At 35.9% G+C, this 24,836-nt stretch overlaps 1 protein-coding gene across 3 annotated transcripts; it reads right to left on the reverse strand.

The window, feature by feature from the left end:
- Positions 1–721: 721 nt before the first annotated feature.
- Positions 722–13,875, reverse strand: frs2b (fibroblast growth factor receptor substrate 2b). Of its 3 annotated transcripts, none has more exons than XM_067380257.1 (7): positions 13,555–13,875; positions 8,443–8,501; positions 7,062–7,150; positions 6,754–6,940; positions 4,897–5,055; positions 3,099–3,268; positions 722–2,257 (listed from the first exon to the last, which is right to left on the reverse strand). In XM_067380257.1, exons 2-7 carry the CDS (start codon positions 8,471–8,473, stop codon positions 1,265–1,267), a joined length of 1,629 nt encoding a protein of 542 aa, XP_067236358.1. In that variant the 5' UTR covers positions 8,474–8,501; positions 13,555–13,875; the 3' UTR covers positions 722–1,264. The 3 variants fall into 3 exon arrangements, with proteins under 3 accessions (XP_067236358.1, XP_067236357.1, XP_067236359.1); XM_067380256.1 differs by having other exon boundaries at positions 8,443–8,550; XM_067380258.1 differs by lacking the exon at positions 13,555–13,875 and adding an exon at positions 8,606–9,391.
- Between the last annotated feature and the right edge of the window lie 10,961 nt (positions 13,876–24,836).

The following is a 24,836-nucleotide window of genomic DNA, read 5'->3' on the forward strand; positions in this document are numbered from 1 at the left end:
ACTAAATGGCAGTTAGAGCAAATGCAGAGCATGATAAAAAAATGGATCGAACCTGAAAATTTCCATCATGCTCTATTTTTTTCTTGACTGTGGCAATGTTTATTTAGTAAAAAAAATAATACTGCTAAATTATGAAGTATGCTGTCTGTTCCTGAAACAGAAAAGTTCATACACTGATGGCTTCAAGACTAGATTACTGTAATACATTACTGGCTGGCTTGGTTTACAATGCAGCAGTGTCCAAAAAAACTAATAATATTAGCCCAATGTTATCATCACTATGCTCACTACCTGTAAGATTACACATCAGTTACAAATACTGATGATTACAAAAACAAACAAACAAACAAAAAAAAAAAAAAAAAAAACTACTGGTCTAGCTCAACCACGATCATGCTACAATCCATCACACTCATTGTGATGAAAACTCAGGATTATGGATAGTACCTAGAATATCAAAACGAAGTCCTCTAGTTGAGTCAGTTTCTTCTAAAGGTACCTTTGTTTCAAAATCAGAAAAAACATTTAGAATGTGGTCAAAGTAAAATTTTCATGAAACTTCACTTCTTTTGATTAACAGAATCTCTGATATTGTATGCGATGTTTTCTATTTTTCATGGATAACCATGATAAGGATCTCCATCTGATCACACTAGAGACATATCAGAACACAATACAGAAACGCAATATAGCAAATCAGTAACCAGAGTGTAGGGGCAGGTGTAAGGAAGGCCACAGTGCATGTAGTGTACATCTTCAAAACTAAAAACCTCAATCAAACAAAATAGACTTTTATTGTGCCAAGTATTGAAATCTACTATATGAAGCCAAAAATTCAAAATGTAGTGTGTGAAGTTATCTTTAGATACAGATTTTAAAACATCTTAGTCACTTGATAAAGGGTAAATACAGAAAAAAAACATATGATCAGTAATACTGATTTGTACCGTATGGAATGGACCTTTGGAATGTTGTCCAACCTTGTTATTAACATAATAAAACAAAAATAAACAGGCACTGAAAAACGAGTGTAAGAAAAGTAGTAGTATATTACCATAGGAATAAAATGAAGGTATATGGCGAGCTCCTCTGTTAATTTTCTCAAGCCAACATGAGACAGAGTGACACTCTTTCAACTACATGAAATCCCTACAAGTGTTACAAACAATACAACATTTGCTATATTAAGTCCACCTGCCTTTGGAATAAATTTGGAAAGTTTTAGAAGCATATAGGAGTGTCTTCAGGTGGTACCAGGGGCAGGTCACATGGGCAGATCAACACTGTTATGGCGCGTTTTCCTGGAGGTACCATCATAACGGGGCAGTGCTTTCTGCAGGCTTGACATGGCAGCCGTGCGCTCCACGTCAATGACTGCATAGAGCTCTGTCCTGCGGGTGGGCGTCTGGGGCAGAGGTGAAGTGGGCGTCTTTGGGGTCTGAGGGTTGCTAGAGTTCTCTGTCTCCGTCTCCACCTCAATGTAGTTCAGTTTGTGGGACTCAAAACAGGGGCGGCGGAAATCAAAGTTAAAGAAGGTGGGTGCAGAGCGGTCCCGCCAGCGGGCCGACTCTACCTTGTTAGCACTGAGGGGGGCGGTCACATTCTCTGTGTTGATGTAGTAGTGAGTGGGGTCAGGGCTGTACTGCCGGTGGTTGTGGAAACCATTGATGGGCTGTGACTGAAGCTCCACAACCTCTTCCCCGTCCTCATCTTCGGATCCGCCCTTTGGGTGTTCCCGCAAAGGAGGTAAGGCGGGGAGGTTCTCGTAATCCAGCAAAGCCGTTCTTCGTTGGGCTGAGTTATTGACGTTGGCCTCGGGAGTGAGAGGTGGCGGCCGAGTCCGACGGCGAGAGAGAGCCGTGGTTGAACTATTAAAGTTCTCTGGAATGACTGAGACCTCAGGAGAGATTTCCTCAGATCTACCACTGTCAGTCACATCTGTGCTGCTTGTGTTTTTAGGGTGTGAAATAACACTCCCATTTGAGTTCTGGGCAGAGCTACTTGTCCCTCCCTCTGCCCCAGCACACTGCTGTCCTGACAAATTTGCCTCTCTCTGCCTCTGTCTCTGCACAGGAGTTGGCCCCAACACAAACCGAACACCTTCAGGCTCCAGCTGCACTCGAGGACCAGGATCAGGGGCCTCTTGAGGGATGGATTCCTCTCCATCAGGTAACGAGACATTCAGCACTGCAGGAACATCTAGAACACTTGGGCTGTGCTGCTCCAGCAGACCAGTGGTGTTCACATAGGTGTGCCCCTGAGGAAAATGGCACGGGTTTAGTGACATGCTTTAGTGACTATCGCATCTTTGGTGCCATGACATTTTTAATAACGATAACCAACAGCTTGTTGTGGTCGTTAACCAATAATTTCACTTCTTTCGTTTGAACTCCTTCCAAACTAATGTGGCAGTTTAATTCATTAAAAACTCTCCACCTTAAAGGTGTAAATTAAAAGCCTTAAAGAATCCCATATTCATAAAAAAATCTTAGTGCAAAGTGTTGTACCTAGTGACAAAATTCTAAGAAAATTCTCAGAAATGACATTAGAAATGTGGACATTTCCTCTTAAAATGAAAGAAAAGATCCTAGTAAAGAAAAAAGTAAAAGAGGGTCTTAAGGTCCAAAATTTTTAGGAGTATGGATGAGGGCTTTTAAGAGGCTTTTTTTTTTTTCAGCTGAGAAAATGGACAAAATGTGAAGAGGGAGAAGAAATGTGTTGCACACAATGCATGACAGTGCCTTATTACCATAAGACATCTTATTAGAGACACGCTAACATCTCCAACAGAAATGGAAGTAATCACTATATTAAGTACATTAACATATTTGGCAAGAAGAAAAATGCAACTGTATCAGTTGTAACTTTTGCTCGCTTTCTGTATATTATATTTATTTTCATGCTGCTGACTACACATTGCAAAGTTTCTGGATTGACAACATTGGCTAGCAACATTGTTTCAATATCTGTAAAACCGGGCCTATGTTTACACCAGACATAACTGTTGATGCATCGCAACATGTTTTGTTAATTATTGAATTTTTGCAGTAACTGATGAAAAATAATCTGCTCCCTCTAAAAATTTCATTTTCACCTACCCTTACAGCCTCTTCCGCAGCTAAGAGAGGATGTGTGGACTCCTCGCCCAGTGAGGGAAGGCATGTGCTCCCGACAGATGGATGCCGACTAGAGGGGTGAGAGGATGCATCCCCCAATGAGGGATACCGTAAGCTGCCATTTGGTAAGGTGGGGAGAATGTTGCCAGGAGCTACAGTAAAGCAAACAAACAAACAAACAAATAAGGTAAACTATATTAAATCAAGCAGTCTTTAAAAGTCTGTTTTATGTTTAAATCATTATAGCAATATCTTGTATATTGCAATTACCATAGTGTTACATTGTTTTGCCAAATTAACTGTATATGGGTCTTTGTATATGAATTTACTTACAAATAAACACTGCATTGTTATTAGGCGCATATCTAAGTGTTTGTGTGGAAGCTAATTTAGTATTGTGCTTTATTGCATAATGTGCCATTTAACATGCTCATCCACTATACTATGGAGATGACAAGTCAGCGTTAAATTCAAATGGTCAATTTAAAAAAAAAAAATCCATGATTGCAATTTACCCATGTCGATTAACTGGCAAAATATGGAAGTGGCACATTCTACAAATGAGAATCCATGAACATTATTAGACCACTTTCTGAGGCTATAAAATATATCAAAAACATTTAAAAATCATAATATAGCATGCTATTGTGAAATCACAAAGGCTGCGATTCAATTAAATAAGTATATGCGCTGTGGATTTCAGAGCGAAGCGTGACAATTTATGCATATGCTTCTCCTATGTGTTTCTTCCAGTGTCTCAGAGCGGCTCCGTTCACAGTAAATGCTGCTCCACATGAACTTGGTCCCTGCATGTGCTGTTTTTTCTCAGAAACTGAGTGGGAACCCTGTAAATTATCAAAATGTTCAGAGTGTCTCCTTTCTGTTTTTTTTTTTTTCTGACACATTCATAATCATAACTTGTGCAGGGGCAAGTTTGCGCGCTTGAGTGCTTAATTTTTATTTTAATGGCTCATTATTATGGTTTAGTATTTCTCTGTAATGTAAAACAACGTTAGCAATGTTACATATAATATTCTTTCCAAGCACTGAAACTCAAACCATTTTCCAATGGGGGGGGCCCTGTATATATTTAAGTAATTAATTAATATCATAAACTTGTGACTAGTCAACTAATGGTTTAAATGAATGACTATTAGTCGACTTGAAAGATCTTTGGGCGGTGGCTATTGCTTTGGACTATTGCTACTTTTCAAGACCTTGCCAATATTGTGAAAAGATCTTTCTGTATATTTAGTAGAGCTGTAGATTAATTGTTTAAAACACTGATGTCTGATGTAGTTATCAAAATATAGTAAATCACCTTTCGAAAGTAACAACGCTTCAAATAAAGATGGAATCAATTACCTCATTATGCCAGCAGGTGGTGTGTATTATTATTAATTCAAAACGATTTTAAAATAAAATGTAAATTAAAAAATGAATTCAATTTAATTAAATATTTTTAAAAACAAACTGCAGCAATTAATATTTTGTCAAAACCTCTAGTAAATTAAGTTTTTTAACTAAACAAATTAAGTTTGTTTAGTTATCTATTCAGAATTGCGATTTCTATTTAAAACAAAAAAAAATCGTGATTATCAATTTATCCAGAATCGTGCAGCTCTACAATTTTATTTAACATCCAAACCCAAGTCTGAAGAACCAAACATGTTTTGAGTACTTTATAGAACTTTGGTTAGGTGGCGAAGCTACACACAGTCACATGTTTCTGTTTAGAGCTCTAAATAAATTTTGTTGAATGAATGAAGTGCAGACATACTGGTTGGTGTGTGTGGTGTGAGAGGAAGGTCTGGTTCAGCTTGTGTGAGGGTGGGCTCAAACACCGGCTCCTCTACTACGCTGATGCTGTTATTATGCATGATGTCCTGCAGCATGTTGAAGATCTCTTCAGCACGTGAACACTTGAAGGCAAATATCCCTGCAGACCATGAACACATGGTTAAGAACACTTGCTATGCTGCTGTAACAGTTGACCAAAAAAGTCCAAAAGTGGACACTATCTGTTGCAAATAGTGACATATTAGAGTAATAAAACAATATTCTAATATATACACCTTATGATGAACAAACAAACACACCACACAAACACACAGTGCTTCCCACACATAGACTTAACCTGGGCTGGCCACCCAAGTATATTAATGGCCGCCCAAATATATTTGGTGACATTTTTGCTTTTATTATTTTTACCCTTTTATACTTATAGGGGCCGTTTACATGTCGCATCTAAAAATGCATGCAAAACGCCACCCGTGCCATTTTCTTTTTTCAAAAGCGCATGGTGTCTGTCGTTGCTAAGCAATCACAAGCCATGTTTTCCATGAAGATGAAGAATTTTCAGCAAAGGATAAATGGATTTATCCATTTAGCTAGTAGCTCTACTATTAGATATACAGTATTTGGAGATGGGAAAAAAAAAAAAAAAAAACGCCCTGTACAGCTATGATCAGCTGTTCATCCATCTTGGCTAAGCTTTTATGTTGTTACGGAAAGGGCGAAGCTGATCGGTTGGTTTGTCACATGACCTGCAGTGTGCAATTTGAGATTTTTTTCATCTTGTTGCGGTGTAAAAACACCGCAACAAGAGAGTTATAAAATAAACTTAAAAGAGGCAATGTCTTGGACCCTAACTAGTGGAAAATCTCCCCTTGCTCTACACATTTCATAACTGCTCATTCTGTGTGCGTGAGAACTGTTTACTCCCACTGACAATCCTACATGCGCTGCAGAGACCCACAGAGTGTATATACGCAGTGTATATTTCACAGACAAAGACCAGGTATGTGTGTGTATGCGCATGTTTGTGTGATCATTTTCGTTCCACATTTAATTTATAAGAGCAGTTGGCAAAATCCAGAAAATTAACGGATCTCTATGAGCCTCTGCTGGATATATATGGTCATCACACTTTTTTATCCTGAAAACTGTATTTCCTACAGATTTTTCTCTAACCAACTGATGGAGAAATTCTGCCCCAACACCTAGATCAATATCCTGAAACAACTCATAATTAATTTTGATCATCATCAAGTGTTTTTGTTTTTTTTTATAAAAATGTAATATTTCATATGCATTTTAATTTTGCGGTAAATGGGTAAAAAAGTACATTATCCCCCAAAACACAGCATAATCTGTAACAAAATGAATTTCAATAAATAAAAATATTGTTAAAAGTCACACATTATCTGTTGTTTATCACATGTAGGGGACCATTTTTGTGCCGTGGGTAATAGGAGGATATTCCACCTGGCTACCACCGCAAGTATATTTCAAACTTGTGGGAAGCACTGAAACATGTAGCATTATTCATTACTTATCAGGAAAGCCAACATTTGCTAATCCTGCAAGAGGCTGCAGTGTTGAATCTAAATGTTGGGAGCACATCAAGCCGGACTTACCTGATCAAGCATGCAAACACTCTCGAGCTCATCCTTTTGAAAGCATGGGTTCAAATGTTAACAGTCGTATATTAATAACTGTGCAAAGAGCTGGTGAGCAAGACCTCATTTGGGATGCCTTCAAATTGCTGAAATTTTCAAGTCTCACAATATGTATTTCTTATAAACTTGTAATTACATTTAAGTATGATGTATGGTATGGAAGATTTTAGCCTTACCTTGACCTGTTTGGCAACGACGGCCACTTTCAAATGAGAAGAGATTTGAATCGTAGCCATAGCGCCGCAGGCACAGGTAAGGCCACTTGACAGCATCACATTTCCGTGTGCGTAGGACCAGTTCATCCTCCGTCAGCTCCATGATTCCTGCTCCCAGCTCATTCCCGTCATCATCCACATTCACCACCTGTATACATTGAACCAAACCGTTTTGAACCAACACAAACCAAATGGACTCAACAAACAAAGCCAACCCACCACAAACAAGATCATCACAATGTAATGCATGCATGCTGAAAAATACCGACCTTAAATTTACTCTGGTGATTGTCAGGGATTGATTCTTTATCTGGACAGCTAAAACAGCTTCCCATGGCTTCTTCAGACCATTTGATACCTAAAGCACAAGACAAAATCAGCAGTGTACAACCGGCCTGAAGCACAAATTAAATTTTGAGAGTAAAAGGGAAAACTGTGGATTGTTAATTGATAACTAAAATAAAATAGTTTACTGCGCGCAAGATGCAGTGGAACACGGAAAATGAAGTATACCTGGGTGGAATGGCAATCTGCTTGCTCAAGAGGTAGCGTCACGTGTTCCACAACAACGCTTAGCTGCTCACAGAGGCACCTGCCTACTAATCGGCCTCATTTGCAGCACAATCGGCCGATGCAGATTAAGTGAAATAAACCGTGCTAAAATAAAGCTAAAAATAAAATAAAAACTCTGCTCTGCGTCATGCCTAAGCTGTTCTAAATTCACTGTAAACCACGGTTTCACAGGGCTTATTGCTTTTATAAAGCGGTTATTTTACATACCTGGCAAGTTTTGACAGACACAAAAATATAATGCTATTACTAAAAAATTTTATTCTTCTGCCAAGCAATATAGCTCTTCAGAAATGCCAAGCAACACACAGATGCTGCAACTCAAAGGCGCAGTGGCACAGTAATACTTATGTATTGTGGTCAGAAGTGTATGTTTGTCGAGTAATTTACAACGCGGCTCAACGCGGCTTAATTTTCAAAGGCGGCTCAACCAATCATAATCACGGATCAAACCTATCCATTTTATAATAACTCAATTGCAAGCTGTTAGAGAGGCGGCTATGAATGTGTGAGCAAAGGTACAGAAAACAGCGTGATAGCGCTGAATGTCTCATAACGTTTGTGAAATTACAGTCTCAGAAAGTTTTCAAAATACTGATTTGATCTGATAATCTTTGTGGACAGTATTGCAATAGTGTACACATTTATCATTATTTTCATGTTTTTTTTAAATATTTTATGGGGGAAGAGTTTTTTTTTTGTAGCGGTATATACCAGGGTATGAAAATGTATTTATTTCGATTTATTTTCAAAAGATATAATAATAACGAAAGCTGTGTAATGCTGTGAACCGTGATATTTATCAGTTATCATACTGTGAAAATCACATACTGTTGCAACCCTAGTGCCCAATATATTGGACCCAACAGTAATGTCGGACCAAACAAGGATGAGTAACCCTTATAATTCTATTGCTTTATCTGTTAAAGGTTGTTTAATATTTCCTAAATTGTTACGCAAGCATAGCAGTGGGCATTTAAAGGAAATATGACCCTAAAACAAAGTGTTTAAAACAGAAGACCAAAAAAATTATATATTATGAAGCATGACGCCTTTAAAAAGTGAAATGAAAGTTCTTACCCAGATCCAGCCACCAGGGTTCCTGGTTCATTCCCCAGCCCAAAGCAAACAGTCATTCTCTAAATGTAGAAAGGGTTTACAGATGTGACAGCTGAGTCTGAAGCAATTCTATAATGTTGAAAAAATAGATAAAATAAGAAACATTTCATAAAGCGTTCTTTACTGTATAAGTGCCAGTTTACACTGCCACAGCAAACTTCATCAAACACAGTTGTCAGGTTTTGTTGGGTCAGTGTGACAGTGATAATTATGTTTTCCAACAATCTCAATCCAACTGCTTCCAACTATCAACTTAAGAATGTTGGAAATTATTGTGTGAAATTGCTTCTATTCATCTATTTAGCATTTCCATAGTAAGAGACATTTTAAAAGAAATAAATGAGTCTTCAGAGTTCAAGTTTGGCTGTACATGTTTACAAAACATCCTTACAAAACATTTTAAAGTCACTTTGGCCACATATACACTAAAGTTTCAGGAGTAACAACCACATTTGAATACGAGAGTGAATCCTCTAAATTATCGTTCCGTATGTGTATGGAACAGGACTCACTCCTGAAATTGTGATGATTGACACCGTGGTAACTGGGGATGTGCTCGAAGCCTAAATTCAAATTTGAAAAGGCACAGAAACTGAGTAACGTATTCTACAGAGCCTCAAAAGGGACATAGTTAGGCTTGCTGCAGTAGCGGGTTACATTACAGTACATCAGACTTCACTTATCACATGAAGACAGTAAGGAGAGATGACTGAGGATTTGTCTGAAATGTTGGAGGATTTGGTGCACAACAGAACCTGAGCATTATTGACATAGAGTTGTCAAAAGTACTGACTTTGATACCTAGTCGGTACTAAAATTTAAAAAATGTGACACTTTAAGCGCTGTATCCAATGACTGCGTGAACACAACGGCCAATCAGAGGTGTTTACGAATCCGCTAAACAGCGCTCAAAGCATCAAAGTTTTAACATTTCAGTACCGATAGGTACCGAAGTTGATACTTCTAACAACTCTATTATCTTGTAAAATGTGCAGTCAGTACCGCTGTATGGATACAGTTGTGCTCAAAATTATTCATAGCCTTGGTAAATATTACCAAAGGCTGTGAAAATAAATCTGCATCGTTAATACTTTTGATTTTTTATTTTAAAAAATTCTACAAAAATCCAACCTTTCATTGGAGAATAATAATTTTAAATGGGGGGAAAATCTCATGAGAGAAATGTTTTTCTCTAATATGCATTGCTCACAATTAATCATACCCTTTTATTCAATCCTTTTTGCAACCTCCTTTTCCCAAGATAACAGCTCTGAGTCTTTACCTATAATGCCTGATGAGTTTGGAGAACACCTGACAAGAGATCAGAGACCATTCATTTTTGTGTTGGTTTTGACATTTGTTTGGGATCATTGTACTGATGGAAGATCCAACCACAGCCCATTATATGACTTCTAACGGGGACAGTCAGGTTTAGATTTTTTATCTGTTGGTATTTGATAGAATCCATAATGCCATGTATCTGAACAAGATGTCCAGGATCTCTGGCAGAAAAATAGGAACACAACATTAAAGATACAGCAGTATATTTCATTGTACACATGGGGTACTTTTTCCCCTGTGATCACCAAACTCATCTTAAATGTTTGCTGCCAAATAAAAAATATATGTTTTTTGCTTCATCTGACCATAGAACATTTGAAAAGTAACTGACACTAGTGGAACTTCAAACAGGATGGGTTCTATGGTCAGATGCTTTTTTAGCAGCAAACACTCAAGATGGGTTTGGTGCACACAGTGGTAAAAAGTACCCCATGTGTACAATGAAATATACTGCTGTATCTTTAATGTTGTGGGCTTATTTTTCTGCTGGAGATCCTGGACATCTTGTTCAGATACATGGAATCATGGATTCAATAAAAAAAAATCAAAACCTGGCTGTCCCAATTAGAAGTCATATAATGGGCTGTGGTTGGATCTTCCATCAGGACAATGATCCAAAACAAACATCAAAATCAACACAAAAATGGGTCACTGAACACAAAACCAAGCTTCTGCCTTGGCCATCCCAGTCCCCTGACTTGAATCCTAAAGAAAATGAGTGGAGTGAACTGAAGAGAAGCACCACCAACATGGAGCTGGGAATCTGAAGGATCTGGGATCCTGATGAGCTGGGAATCTGAGAGATTCTGCATGAAGGAATGGACTCTGATCTCTTGTCAGGTGTTCTCCAAACTCATCAGGCATTAAAGGTGAAGACTCAGAGCTGCTATCTTGGGAAAAGAAGGTTGCAAAAAGTATTGAATAAAAGGGTATGATTAATTGTGAGCAATGTGTATTAATGAAAAACATTTCTCTCACGATGAGATTTTCCCACCATTTAAAATTATTATTCTCCAATGAAAGGCTGGATTTTTGTAGATTTTTTAAATAAAAGAGCAAAAGTATTAACAATGCAGATTTATTTTCACAGCCTTCTTTGGTCATATTTACCAAGGGTATGAATAATTTTGAGCATGACTCTATGCTTGAAAGGCCACATAACAGAGCACTTTTGCAGTGTTGACATGCCCACTTATTACAATAGTTTTTTCGCTTGTTTGGGTTTGGCTCATAAAGTGTTATGGAGTTACTTAAGTCCGAAAGTCCGGGTTGCGACATTTTGGTCTTACTTTTAATATAAAGCATTTGGATTCATTTGGGTTTTTTAATAGGCATGTTCTTGTTTGCTGTTTTTTCTAGCAAGATCTGGCAATATGAATGAGTCAAGGCGCATACTCCTTTTCTTGATGTATATCTAATTTGCATTAACAAGTAGCCATTAACAAATAGTTGTTCACTTCAGTTTCATACACTCTGCATAGAATTTTTAAATCTGATTGTCACTACAGAGTTAATTCATTTGTAGAATGCAGTTGTCACTCCTTAGATTACTCAACTCTGTGTGTACAGAACAGGATTAAGCACTAAAGGTGAACTGACAACTGAATTCAGCTGCAGTGTGTACATAGCCTTTAACTTTTGAGAACATTCCTGGAATATTTTCATAAAGCAATTAAATTCTCGCACTCAAGCATTTGATACCATTATATTAAAGGATTAATTCACTTCAGAATTAAAATTTCCTGATAATTTATTCACCCCTACGTCATCGAAGATGTTTATGACTGTCTTTCTTCAGTCGAAAAGAAATTAAGGTTTTTGAGAAAAACATTCCCGGATTTTCCTACATACAGTGGACTTCAACGGCTATGAATGGGCTGAAGGTTCATATTGCAGTTTCAGTGCAGCTTCAAAGGGCTCTACACGAACCCAGCTTGCACTAGCTCTGCGATGTGCCAGGCATTGCGTAATCACGTTGGAAATGTCACGCGTGATGTAGGCAGAAGTACCAAGCAAGTGTTTACAAAGCGAACGTATGAAGACTAAGTCAAACAGCATTTACAAAAAAAGGTAAAACAATAATGTAGGATGATTTGAGAGTTTTTCACCCTACCACGGTACTTCCGTCTACGTCACGTGTGACCTTTCTAACGTAATTACGTAATGCGTGGCGCATCGCAGAACTAGTGAAAGAAGAGCATTTATGGTTAAAAAGTAATATATATATATATATATATATATATATATATATATATATATAAAAATATTTATTTATTTATTTTTTGAAAATGACCACTTAGTCCCTTATTCCTCGTCTGAGATCGTGTAGAGTCCTCTGAAACTGCATTGAAACTGCAATTTGGACCTTCAACCCGGTGGTAGCCATTGGAAGTCCACTATATGGAGAAAAATCCAGGAATGTTTTCCTCAATCTCTTTTCAACTGGAAAAAGAAAGGCATAAGCATCTTGGGTGACTTGGGGGTGAGTAAATCATCAGAAAATTTTAATTCTCAAGTGAACTAATCCTTTAGAACTCATTAAAAAATATAGAAAAAAATCTTTTGACAGCATTGGATCTTTATAAGGAAAAAACATGGCATTCTAATTTAGATTGCAGTCTTGTTTTCACAAATGCTCATTTAACCTTCACAATTACAATGCTGCAAAACATTTTAGAGCAAACATACTCATAACTAATGCCATTCATTTAGACAGATTCATTTAGATTACTATTAAAAATGAATAGTATGAACTGGAGTGTATTTTCTTCTTAACAATGCAACACTTCACTGTACCGTAAAAATAAAATGACATTTCCTGTTTAATCGGTTTATAGCTTAAAACAGTTTTATATAATGTATGATTTACAAAAACAATATTTAAAACCCATGACTCAAGATCTGAGATCTGTATTCATTCAAAACTTTCCATTTTTTAAAGAAAAAAATCAAGCAAAAAATAACACATTTCCATCTTAATCTTAACCATTACTTACAAACAAAAGTTTTTAAATATGAATTAAGTTACAATATATTTTTATATAATTAATGAATAAATATGTTCGTGGAGTCACACCACGTGACGTCACAACGTGAACTAACCTTGCCTGAGGTTAGTTCATTATCTGATATTTTATTGACCCTGACACACAGGCATGAGGGTCCACAGGGGTTTTCTATCTATGACATTTTCCTGTTTGTTTGTTGTTGGTGTTTTTCATGTTGGTCGCACCACACCACTTTTATTAGGCGGACTGAGGTTATATATATATATATATATATATATATATATATATATATATATATATATATATATATATACACACACACACACACACAATATACAAATATAATATAGCAGATATAAGCAGTAAATGCATATACTCCGTATATTAATAAGCAGTGAAGCAGCATACTGTTTACTGTAGCTGGGATAGTTTTAATGCAGGATCCAATTCAAACATTTAAAGTCATAACGAAATATCTACAGCTAAGCATTTATCAAATGACAAGACGCAAAGTGAAAAAAGAACAAAATAAACTTAAATTATTGTTACTCGATCAAATCATAATAAACAAAATAAAGTTTTTACTGGCAAATTTTTGTTGTGAATTTCACAAATCTATTTAATGCATGAATTCAACAGGATTAACGTAGCCCAGCTAACATATGCATCTGATAAGATTAGCTAGATAAACATATTCTATTAAATAGATGGAGAAAATACTTACGATAAGCTTGTGATCAGTCAGGATGGGTACTTTTCATCGCTTAATATTCCACATATTATGACAGGTTCATAAGTTAACTTTATGAAGAGTAAGAATCATTAGCCAAACTAGCAGAAGTCCGCCCGAGCGCCAAAATAATCTCCCCTCTTTCACTCAATTACCACACGTTAACTATATAAAGCACGTTTAACCGCCCGCCGTAGCGTATGATAATGTAAAGTTAAAGTTCACATTAAAGAGTAAATTCAGAATTAAGGTATTTTGCTGATTAATTTTGTTGCTATCTGGGGCCGCTGCAAACTAGTATGTGCTAGCATTAGCATTTAGCTAGGAAACACTGCGCATGCGCGAGTGTAAGTCATTTTACGTGGGATACATTTGGGCGAGTTTTGGAGGCTCAGCGCAGAATGGGTGGTCTGAAGTGGCCTAAAACTACAGTTTACAGTACGTAATAAAATTCTTCAGAGAAATCCCCGACATCAGGTCTCTAATACACAGTACTGCACATTAGCATTATGGGATGTTTTGGCCTTGTGGAGTCACTAAACTCAGTTAAAACACTATTAATTTTCACTAGTCGATTTTAAACAATTTAACATGGAATTCTGTCATGGTAAAAATAACTAATTTTGATATGGCAGTCTTTGTAGCATTTACTGTGTCCTAAATGCATACAATTTTGTAATATTTTGTTTTTGCAAAATTTGATAAAATTACAGCTACTAGAAATTATGCACAATAAAATATTCTGTCCATATATTTACCTAGATATTTCTTTATTTTCTTAAAACAACACACAATTCTCTTCAATAACACAGTTTTATTCATGTTAAACAAATAGGCTTACCGTTTAGGCCTAAGGTTATTGGGGGAAATTGTTGTCACGTACACTACAACTAAGAAATGGTAACAATTTATATTAAGTATGATAAAATATTAAACACTAAAAACTTAAAAATAAAAAAACATTTTTAACCATTTAATGATTCTTGGGATCAGTCTGACCCCATTTTCTTAATTAAAAAAACATGATTCCTTTCATCTTAAACATATATATATATATATATATATATACACACTACCAGTCAAAAGGGAAACATATACTATTTTTAATGTTTTTGAACAAAGTCTCTTATGTTCATTAAGGCTGCATTTATTTCATAATAAATACAGAAAAATAATATTGTGAAATATATTATTACAATTTAAAATTGTGGTTTTCTATTTTAATATACTTTAAAATATAATTTATTTCTGTGATGCAAAGCTGAATTTTCAGCATCATTACTCCAGTCTTCATTGTCACATGATCCTTCAGCAATCATTCTAATATGCTGATTTGATATTCAGTTATTATCAATGATGAAAACAGTTATGTTGCTTAATATTTTTTTGGAACCTGTGCTATTTTTTCAGGATTCATTGATGAATAAAAGGTTAAAAAGAACAGCATTTATTCAAAATATAAATCTTTTCTAACAATATAAATCTTTACTATCACTTTTTATCAATTTAACACATCCATGCTGAATAAAAGTATTAATTTCTTCCAAAAAAAAAAAAAAACAAAAAAAAAAGGTTTTTGAGAATATATATATATTCAAAAAATAGGTACACATCACAAAAGCTGTTATATAAGCAGTTAGCCACATCCAGAAAAATTAATGAATCTCTATGGACCTTTGCTGGATATAGGGTCATTACACTTTTTTTTTTTTTCTACAACTGTAATTTCAACAGGTCTTTCTCTAATTCTGCCCCGGCGCCTAGATCAATATCCAGAAACAACTCATATTTAATTTTGATCAACATTAAATTGTTTTATATATATATAGCCTATGTAATATTTATAAGCAAAATGGTGTAGTTGAGTAATTTTGCAGTAAATAGGTAAATATCCCCAAAAACACAGCACAAACGTATAGTTGAGAAGTAAATAATAATAATAATAAAAAAAAGATATTTCATTTGTATTATTAAAAAAATATATTTTTATACGTGTGGGGTTTAAATTGCTTACTTCACTCTTAGTTTTAGATAATCCATGGTTTTAAAACTGTAATAATTTATTTTATGCAATAACAAGAAAGTCTGGGTCTGGGATAAATGTAAAACCCTAAAATCATCGTAAAAGACATCTTAAAATAAAAGACATCTTTAAAGTAGCATAAATAAATGATGAAGGCATGGTAAATTACAAATGAAATTGCAGTTTTTCTCGATTGCTAACACACACTAACTAATTCATTTGGCCCAAACTATTAATTCTATTCAATTATTAATTTCCCAAACTGTTCATTCAGTTATACAGCGACATTTCTCAAAACTATAACATTTTCCATTTTCACACACTTTATAATTTTAGAAATGTTTTCTCCAAAACTTTACACAAAAATGTCCCATTTTTAACCATGTTCTCATTCAGCATGCACAAGCTACAGAATAATTAACTCAAGCCGACACAATGTGCTACTATGTGTTATTACTATGAGCTGTTATCCTTTAAAAATGGTCATTGCCAATACTGCAATGCATTTTGGCTGAGGAAGATGCTGCGGATCCTGATTTTACATATTTATTTATTTATTTTGACTGAACACGTAATACACATGCGCATGACATCACCGTTTTCACAAATTCACGTTTTTGTAGTTTACACTGAGAAGATAGCGATATCGTTTTAAAAAACTTGCACTTTATTTTAATCCTATTTTCAAATGTTTGCATTTTCAGGCCCCCAAATTGATGTTGTAGTGTAAATGAGCGTCCAAAATGCTTACAGATTTCCGTGTAAATGGCCCCTAAGTGCACTTCTTTTTCACAAGGGTTTGTCAAGTCATCAGTTGGCTTTACATACATTCCTCCATTGTTGATTTGTTAATAACTGTCATTGTACCACATATTGACTTATTGATATTTATATCATTGAATAATAGTCATTGTTTTATGAAGCATTATCAGTAAGCTCTTTAGTTTACAAAATAATAAAACTAGCAATAATGCTGCAAGCCTCTGTATGAACAGTAGAGGGCAGTACAGGATCTGTAGGATGCATGCTGCAATAAAGGATTAGTTCACTTTCAAATTAAAATTTCCTGATAATTTACTCACCCCCATGTCATCCAAGATGTCAATGTCCTTCTTTCTTCAGTCGAAAATAAATTAAGGTTTTTGATGAAAACATTCCAGGATTTTTCTCCTTATAGTGGACTTCAATGACAAGGACTTCAACCAAACGGTTAAAGGTCAAAAGTTTCAGCGCAGCTTCAAAGCATTCTACATGATCCCAGACAAGGAATAAGGGTCTAAACTAGAGAAGCCATCACTCATTTTCTAAAAATTATTAATTTTAACCATAAATGCTCATCTTGAACTAGCTCTCTTCTTCTTCTTCTTCTGTTTTAGAATTCCGGCAGTGTAGACACTGCTAATTGTATTACTGCCCTCCACAGGTCAAAGTTTATACTTGCACAAGCATATTGTATATGACAATTTAGTTCAAACTTTGAACTGTGTAGGGCAGTAATACACTTAGCAGTGTCTACACTGATGTAATTCTAATAGAGAAGAAGAGAGCTAGTTCAAGATTTATTTTAAAACGAATTTATGGTTAAAACGTGTATATATATATATATATTAATCATGCTTTTCCGTGGAAATTTGATCATATTCTTTATGTGAAGATATGTCAAACCTGCCTTTGTTTCTTCAAGCTGTAATGTTGCTCTCATGATTATGCAATGCAAATGAAGATACAAGACTGTGAAAATGTAAAAATGTAACTCATTGGAGTCAATACACAGAAAAATGACCCAGTATCATCAAGTGTTTCATTTGAATGTTTATTTATGAAATAAGAAAGGGCATCATTTCATTAATAGTCATAGTCATTACAGCATGTCTTTCCTCATATAACATGAAAACATGTTGATATTCAGAGTTTACCAAATCTTTCTCTGGTTAGTCATAGCAAATCATTCTTAACACAATACTTTGGTCAGAATTTGGGCCTTTTTGTTTTGGATATTGCCCGCTTTTGACAATACAATATTTTTAAATAATTAAGTTCTTCCATTGAAAAGTGCTACAATTTGTGAGTGCATTTGATGCCAAACTACACTGGTTTAACAGCACCTGCATGCATCTCATTCACAACAAACCAAACCACTTTGAACCTCGAGTCATTCACATGGAGAGTGTTTAAAAAAATTAAAAGTAAATTGAAAAATACAACAATAGAATATAGTAAATTTGCCATAACACAAATAAATGGTCTATTAAGGCAAACTTTATTTCTAAAACAAAAAAATCTACAAAATAAGTTTATTTCTTTTTAAAACACTGCTCATGCAAACATGATGCAGGCAATATTAAATAGTGATTTTATAATTAACAAAGGTAAACAATATATTTATATGATTTGGGGACTTCTATTATCCCATCTAAATTCATATGATTTTATGATCTAAATCCATGCTGTCCAGCCAGTGCTGTATACCAAAGAAAAATAATTATATCTAACACAAGCTCTAACCCTTTGAGGTGCGTAATGAGCAGGTAAACTGGTCCTAACTAAGCAACATTGGCACCTGTCACCACTTTGACAAATAAGAGTCGTCACACCTGAGATTAAACGCACAATATCTGTTACTTGTAAACAATTCATTAGCCATGCAGTCAAAGATAGAGTTCTTTTTAAAAACAAGAAATGGACAGGAAGTTATTCTATTGTTCATCTCAAATTATTTAGCTAATCAGCAAATTTCTCATTCATTATTATCAAGCTGAAATTATAATGTCAATAAGACATGGTCAATGTACAAATAATCTACAGAAGTGGTTAAATTTGTAATCATTTTAAATATAAATTGAGCATAAATGAGGAAGAGTGCAGTGACAGTGCCTGAATCCTAACCATATGGAAAAACATTCCCATCCCATACATGGTTAAAATTTGATGTGTGTTTTCTGCATGATTTATATAGATAATACAGCATAGATGCAGCGTGAGTGGGTGTGAGTTTGAAGTTGACATACTGTCATGTTAAATAAATGAATTCAGAGCTCTGTGCCTGTGTTTGAGTTATTTTTTCCTGGGGTTGCTGGGGTAAAGGCTGGCTAGTGTATTTTCTTGCTGAAATATGAAGAGTTTCGAGCAGAAGGAGCACATCTGAGCTCTTGATCTCTAGAGTCACTGTAAGTGCTGTCGGTAGCTTTTTATTTTCATTAAAGGCAGTTTGACCAGGTGTCACTGAATATTGTTTGGTTGAGAACAGAACATTTTTATATAACTTCATTCTTGATAATCCATGTGATATTTTAAAGAGAATTTTTTGATGCATTTAATTGGGTCATTCTACAATTGTGATGTCATTTCCATCTCATCAATTCTATATTAAATGTAGAATTCAGAAACCCTTGTTATTAGCGGCCGTTAAGTGAACTGCAGTGAGCAACTTATTGCTCATAATGTACAAGAGACTGAATGTGATTGAAGGCCCCGGCAGGGTGAAGTTCTTTTTCGTTCTTTGCTTAAAAGTAAAAAGAAGTTGGAAATATCTTTGCAGTGATATACTGTTAACAGACATGCCAACGCTGTCCACGCTGCTGAGAGCGACGTTAAGATTAGTATGTAAATATGTGCGCTTTCCTCTGAATAACAAAATAAACACACAAGACAGCGGTGAGAAAACCGCAGTTAAGAGAGGGCCTCCAGAGTGTGTGTAAAGGCCCTGATATACTTCATACGGAATCGAAGAACGAACTGATGTGACATCATTTCAAACACAATCAGGCCAAAACGAAGTTTGTTTTTGGAGTTTGAAACAGCTAGCCAAAGCGAACCCTCTGGAAAAGTTTGCTCCAGCTGCATACTCCTTCATACAACCATTGGTCTGTGACGATAACGTAATTGGAGTTTTGTGCTGAGGCTCCACCTTCTTTCACACAGAACTTTTCTCTGGCTCATCCGTCAAGGTAAGATATCCACGGGTAAATACATGAACATACTGGATAGCTGCTTTATAGTAGAAAATAAAGTATTTCGTATTTCGAACTTCATTTTACCCCTAAACGAAGAACGAAAAAGAACTTTGCCGTGAGTATATCAGGGCCTTAAATGTCACATCCTTTTGATTTTCCTGGTGAGACTGGTGTCATGACAAATCAGGTCCTCCCTCGAAATCGGGTCTCCCCAAACTGTCAGTTAATGATTATCCTAAGTATATACAGATGATATTAATTTAAAATACCCATATAGCTTACAATATAATGTGCAAGAAAACAAATCAGTGCATAATAAAACCAACTGAATGTATTTCTTACACTTGATTAACTGTTAATTAATAAATAATAATTATAATAGCCTATTAAATGAATAATTGAACATCACTATTTTGTTTTATTTATAACTGAATTATTTGGACATTTACTTAATTTAACCAAATTACATTACAGATGATTGAGAATACATGTAGGGTAAGTGCAAATACGTGTATAAACTAAGCTAATCAGGCTAAACAGGAAGTACATAGGCTAACTAATACAGACATAATTGGTCATTATAACGTAGTTGAAACAGCATTTATCATAACATGATTTTGTAGGAATTGTAAACAGGTGCAAAATAGAATACCTATTAAAAGCAATTTGAACCAATAGGATGGTGTGGGGTCCTAATGGAGACCCGATTTCGATCAGTTAAGAAGTTAGATCAGTATACAGGCTTTCATAGACAATGGGGAAGGTCTTTTAAGTTTCATTACAAGCTGTTCATGCATTGGCAATAAAAAAGTGATCGGCTACATGTAGCACCTTTAAACATGCCGTGCAATCTTAATGTTAATTCTTTTCAGTTAAGTTTGATCTTAAATATTTTTTCTATTTTAAAATATTTTGAACTAAATAAATGTCAGATACTATCGGAAAAATAATCGAACAAAAAGGTAATAGGAACCATTAAAATTATTGGCAGTAATGCCACTGACATTTCTTGATGAATTATATTACAATATGCATTAAAAATACAAGCACTGATCTTATTATTATCATCATGACAGAGTAAAACCATTTAAGTAGTCTATTTAAAATGTCACAAATAATTTGGTATTTCTCAATTTTTCTAATTTTTTCAAAGTTACAGTTGAATTTTAATTTTAAATAATTTTCTCTCATTTTCTAAAATGCTTTTCTATAGGAACAGTGTTTATTGCAGTTTGGCATTTTGTTGTCCAAAAGCTAAAGTATCTGCCACCACAATTGTAGAATGATTCAATGAACAAATCTCATTGCTTTCTCATTGGTTCTCATTGAACCCAGAATAACAGTGTATGCCTCAAAACTGTATGCAATTAAGACTAATGAATGCAAACAAAGCATATGCTACTTCTGTATGAGGCTGTGCTTGCATTTTTGTGCTTGGATACAGATATTCAGAGTAGCTACAGTTCTGTCTTTACAGGAATAGTTCACCCAAAACTGAAAATTTCGACATTTACTCAACACATTTGATGTTCTTTTTTCAGTGGAAAAAGAGACACTTAGTACAATGTTCATGCTGCTCTTTTCCATTCAAGGGAAGTGAATGGGGACTAGAGCTGTTAAGCTACAAAAATGACAAAAAACAATGTGAGAAACAGACCCAAAGTAAATCAATATGTTCAGCATGCATAGAACATTCCCCCTTTAATCCTAACATTCTAAGAACATTCTTTTAAAGGTGCCCTAGAACTTTTTAAAAAGATGTAATATAAGTCTAAGGTGTCCCCTGAATGTGTCTGGTAAGTTTCAGCTCAAAATACCCCATAGATTTTTTTTAATTCATTTTTTTAACTGCCTATTTTGGGGCATCATTATAAATGAGCTGATTCAGGGCTACTGGCCCTTTAATTCTCGTGCTCCACGCCCATGGAGCTCGCGCTTGCCTTGAACAGTGCATAAACAAAGCTTACACAGCTAATATAACCCTCGAATGGATCTTTACAAAGTGTTCGTCATGCATGCGGCATGCATGTGTCGGATTATGTGAGTATTGTATACTGTTATATTGTTTACCTTGATTCTGAATGAATTTGAGGCTGTGCTCTGTGGCTAACGGCTAATGCTACACTGTTGGAGAGATTTATAAAGAATGTAGTTGTGAATTAAGTTGTGTTTATAAATTACACAGACTGCAAATGTTAAATGAAAATAGCGACGGCTCTTGTCTCCGTGAATACAGTAAGAAATTATGGTAACTTTAACCACATTTAACAGTACATTAGCAACATGCTAACGAAACATTTGGAAAGACAATTTACAAATATCACTAAAAATATCATGATATCATGGATCATGCCAGTTATTATTGCTCCATCTGCCATTTTTCGCTGTTTTCCTGGCTTGCTTACGTAGTCTGTTGATTCACCTGTGCAGATCCAGGCGTTACTGCCTGCTCTTGTCTAATGCCTTTTATAATGTTGGGAACATGGGCTGGCATATGTAAATATTGGGGGCGTACACCCCAACTGTTACGTAACAGTTGGTGTTATGTTGAGGTCTTTTAAACAAATGAGATTTATATAAGAAGGAGGAAACAATGGAGTTTGAGACTCACTGTATGTCATTTCCATTTACTGAACTCTTGTTATTTAACTATGCCAAGATAAATTCAATTTTTCATTAGAGGGCACCTTTAACTTGACAACTAGTCTTTTAACTTAACTAGTTCAAGAACATTTCAGAGGGGTCTAATAAAATCTAATATTTTATTAATCTAATAAAAGGGTCATTCCTACAGATTGGTGGATTTTTGTGCTGAACAGTTTTTTTTTTCTTTTCTTTTTTTTTAAGTCTTGTCAGAGGGTGAACAAGTTTGCCCATCAAAAAACACACTGGTCAAGCTCAAGCTAGTATCACCTAATAATTCTGACCAAATATTTAAAATTTCACATTCTATGAACTCTATCCATCCTGTTACATGTGTAATGTGTAACAGGGTGGATCATAACAGAGTGGATGTTTTAAACTAATAAAGCCCATTATTAGCTAGGACAGAACAACATTTTTTAAATAAATATACAATTTATTTAAAAAATAAACTATTTCAAGTCCAGTATAAATTGGCACAACAGGGTGGACATGTTATGTTTTACACTATTGGATAAGTCTTCTAAAAATGAGGAAAAGAGAGAAAGTTTTATGACTGATTTTACTTTGTTCTTGTTCTCCCTACAAGGAAATTATGTCACTTCTAGCAAGTCATGTGATTTAGGGCACACACTTAAGATTTTAAAGAATAAGTAGCACCAATGTAACAGGGTAGACTAGAGTCTGAGGTCCATAAACTAATTTAATGATTTTACACATTAAAAAAACTATCACAATAAATTGTATTTTACTTCAAAGAGACTAAGTAAATGAACATACTAATATTCAATTACAAATTTAGAAATATATATGATACTTTTATTTAGAAAACATGATTGAGGACATGGGAATTCCTGCTTCAAAAAGGTTTGTTTTTAAAGTGCCCCTATTATGGATTTTTGAAAATGACCTTTCATGTACTATGTCCCTGTAAGTATGATTAATACTGATATATTATACTAATAATATAATATATATATAATATATATAATATAATATATTTTCTAGCGATAGTTATGTTGTGTAATATACACCCGTCTGTCTCCTGTTGTCACAGACACACCAGGCTCCAGCCCCCTCCAATCACAGCGCACACTTTCCCCGGAATACTAATCACCGTCACCTGCACCTCATCAACACGCTCATCACCAGCACTACTTAAGACACTTACACACACAATCACATTGTCCGGTCTCGTTTGCATCTAAGGACTTACCTGAATGCTTACCTCAAGGACTCCTCTTGCTACTTACCAGTACTCCGTGTACCCAAGCTCTACTCCTCGTCTTCGATCTGGTGTGAAGTGTTTGAAGTCATCTACTCCATTCAGCAAGTATCATTCTCCATTGTCACTCTGCAACCACAAAAGGACAGTGTCATTCTCCATATCATTCATCAGTCACAAACTTGCATCTGTTTACTCACCTGTTGTCATCCATATACTCTGCTTGTGTTCAACAAACTACCTGTTAACCTATCTTCTGTCTCCCGGCTGGTCCTTTTGTAACAGAAGACCGGACCATAACAGCGGAACACAAGCAATGAGTCAATCGGATCCCTTCCAGGAATTGGTGGATGCGTTTCGTCACACTTTTAATGTGCAACCGCCATCACTTCCGCATCCACCGTCACCTCTCCCTCACTGCCAGTGTACACCAGTCTCATGGCCAAACCGGCGCCCTACTCTGGTTCGGCGGAGGACTGCAATGGTTTCCTCCTGCAAGTTTCTCTGACCCTGGAAATGCAACCGCACCTGTTCCCCACTGACTACTCCAAGGTAGTGTTCATCATTTCACAACTTTCCGGCAGAGCTCTACAGTGGGCCGATTCCATCTGGTCGCAAAACAATCCAGTAACGCAGACATATTCAGGCTTCGTTGAACACTTCCGGGAAGTTTTTGGAAAACCATCCTGGGATTCATCTATCGGTGAGAAACTGCATAATTTGAAACAAGGAAAGTTGTCTGTTAATCAATATGCTCTGCAGTTCAGAACTCTCGCTGCCTGAAGCGGATGGAACGAACAAGTGCTGTTGACGTCATACTGTCAAGGACTGGATCCTCGAGTGCGGTCGCATCTCACTGCATACGAGGATACCATCGGGCTTGAACGCTTCATCCAGCTATCAATACGCTTCGCCACTCATATGCAGTCGTGTCTCAAAGAGCACCTTCACAACACCTTCCTCTGCTGGCCAGAATCCGTCAGCACTCCAGAACCAGCCCACAAACCCATGCAAGTGGAATCATCACGGCTAACTCCAACGTAAAGACAGAGAAGGCTGACCCAGAATCTATGCTTATATTGCGGATTACCGGGGCATGTACTCTCCTCATGCCCTACACGTCCTCCACGTCCCATGGTGAGTGCCATTATCTCTACTCTCCAGACGCAAAAGCCACTCACCACGACTATATCTCTTACTGCTGCCAATGTTTCTTTTCCTGTATCCGCCCTCCTCGATTCTGGGTCAGCGGGAAATTTCATCTCTGGCTCCCTCTGTCATCAGCTCAACCTCAAGACCAAGAGCACACCGACCACCTACCACCTACCAGATCCACTCTATAACAGGCAGACCTGTGAGTAACAGACGAGTCAGCCGCATCACAGAGCCAGTTCAATTACAAGTTGGAGTGCTACACTTCGAATACATTCAA

This window comes from Chanodichthys erythropterus, chromosome 24 (assembly GCF_024489055.1).
Source record: "Chanodichthys erythropterus isolate Z2021 chromosome 24, ASM2448905v1, whole genome shotgun sequence".
NCBI classification, from domain to species: Eukaryota; Metazoa; Chordata; class Actinopteri; order Cypriniformes; family Xenocyprididae; genus Chanodichthys; species Chanodichthys erythropterus.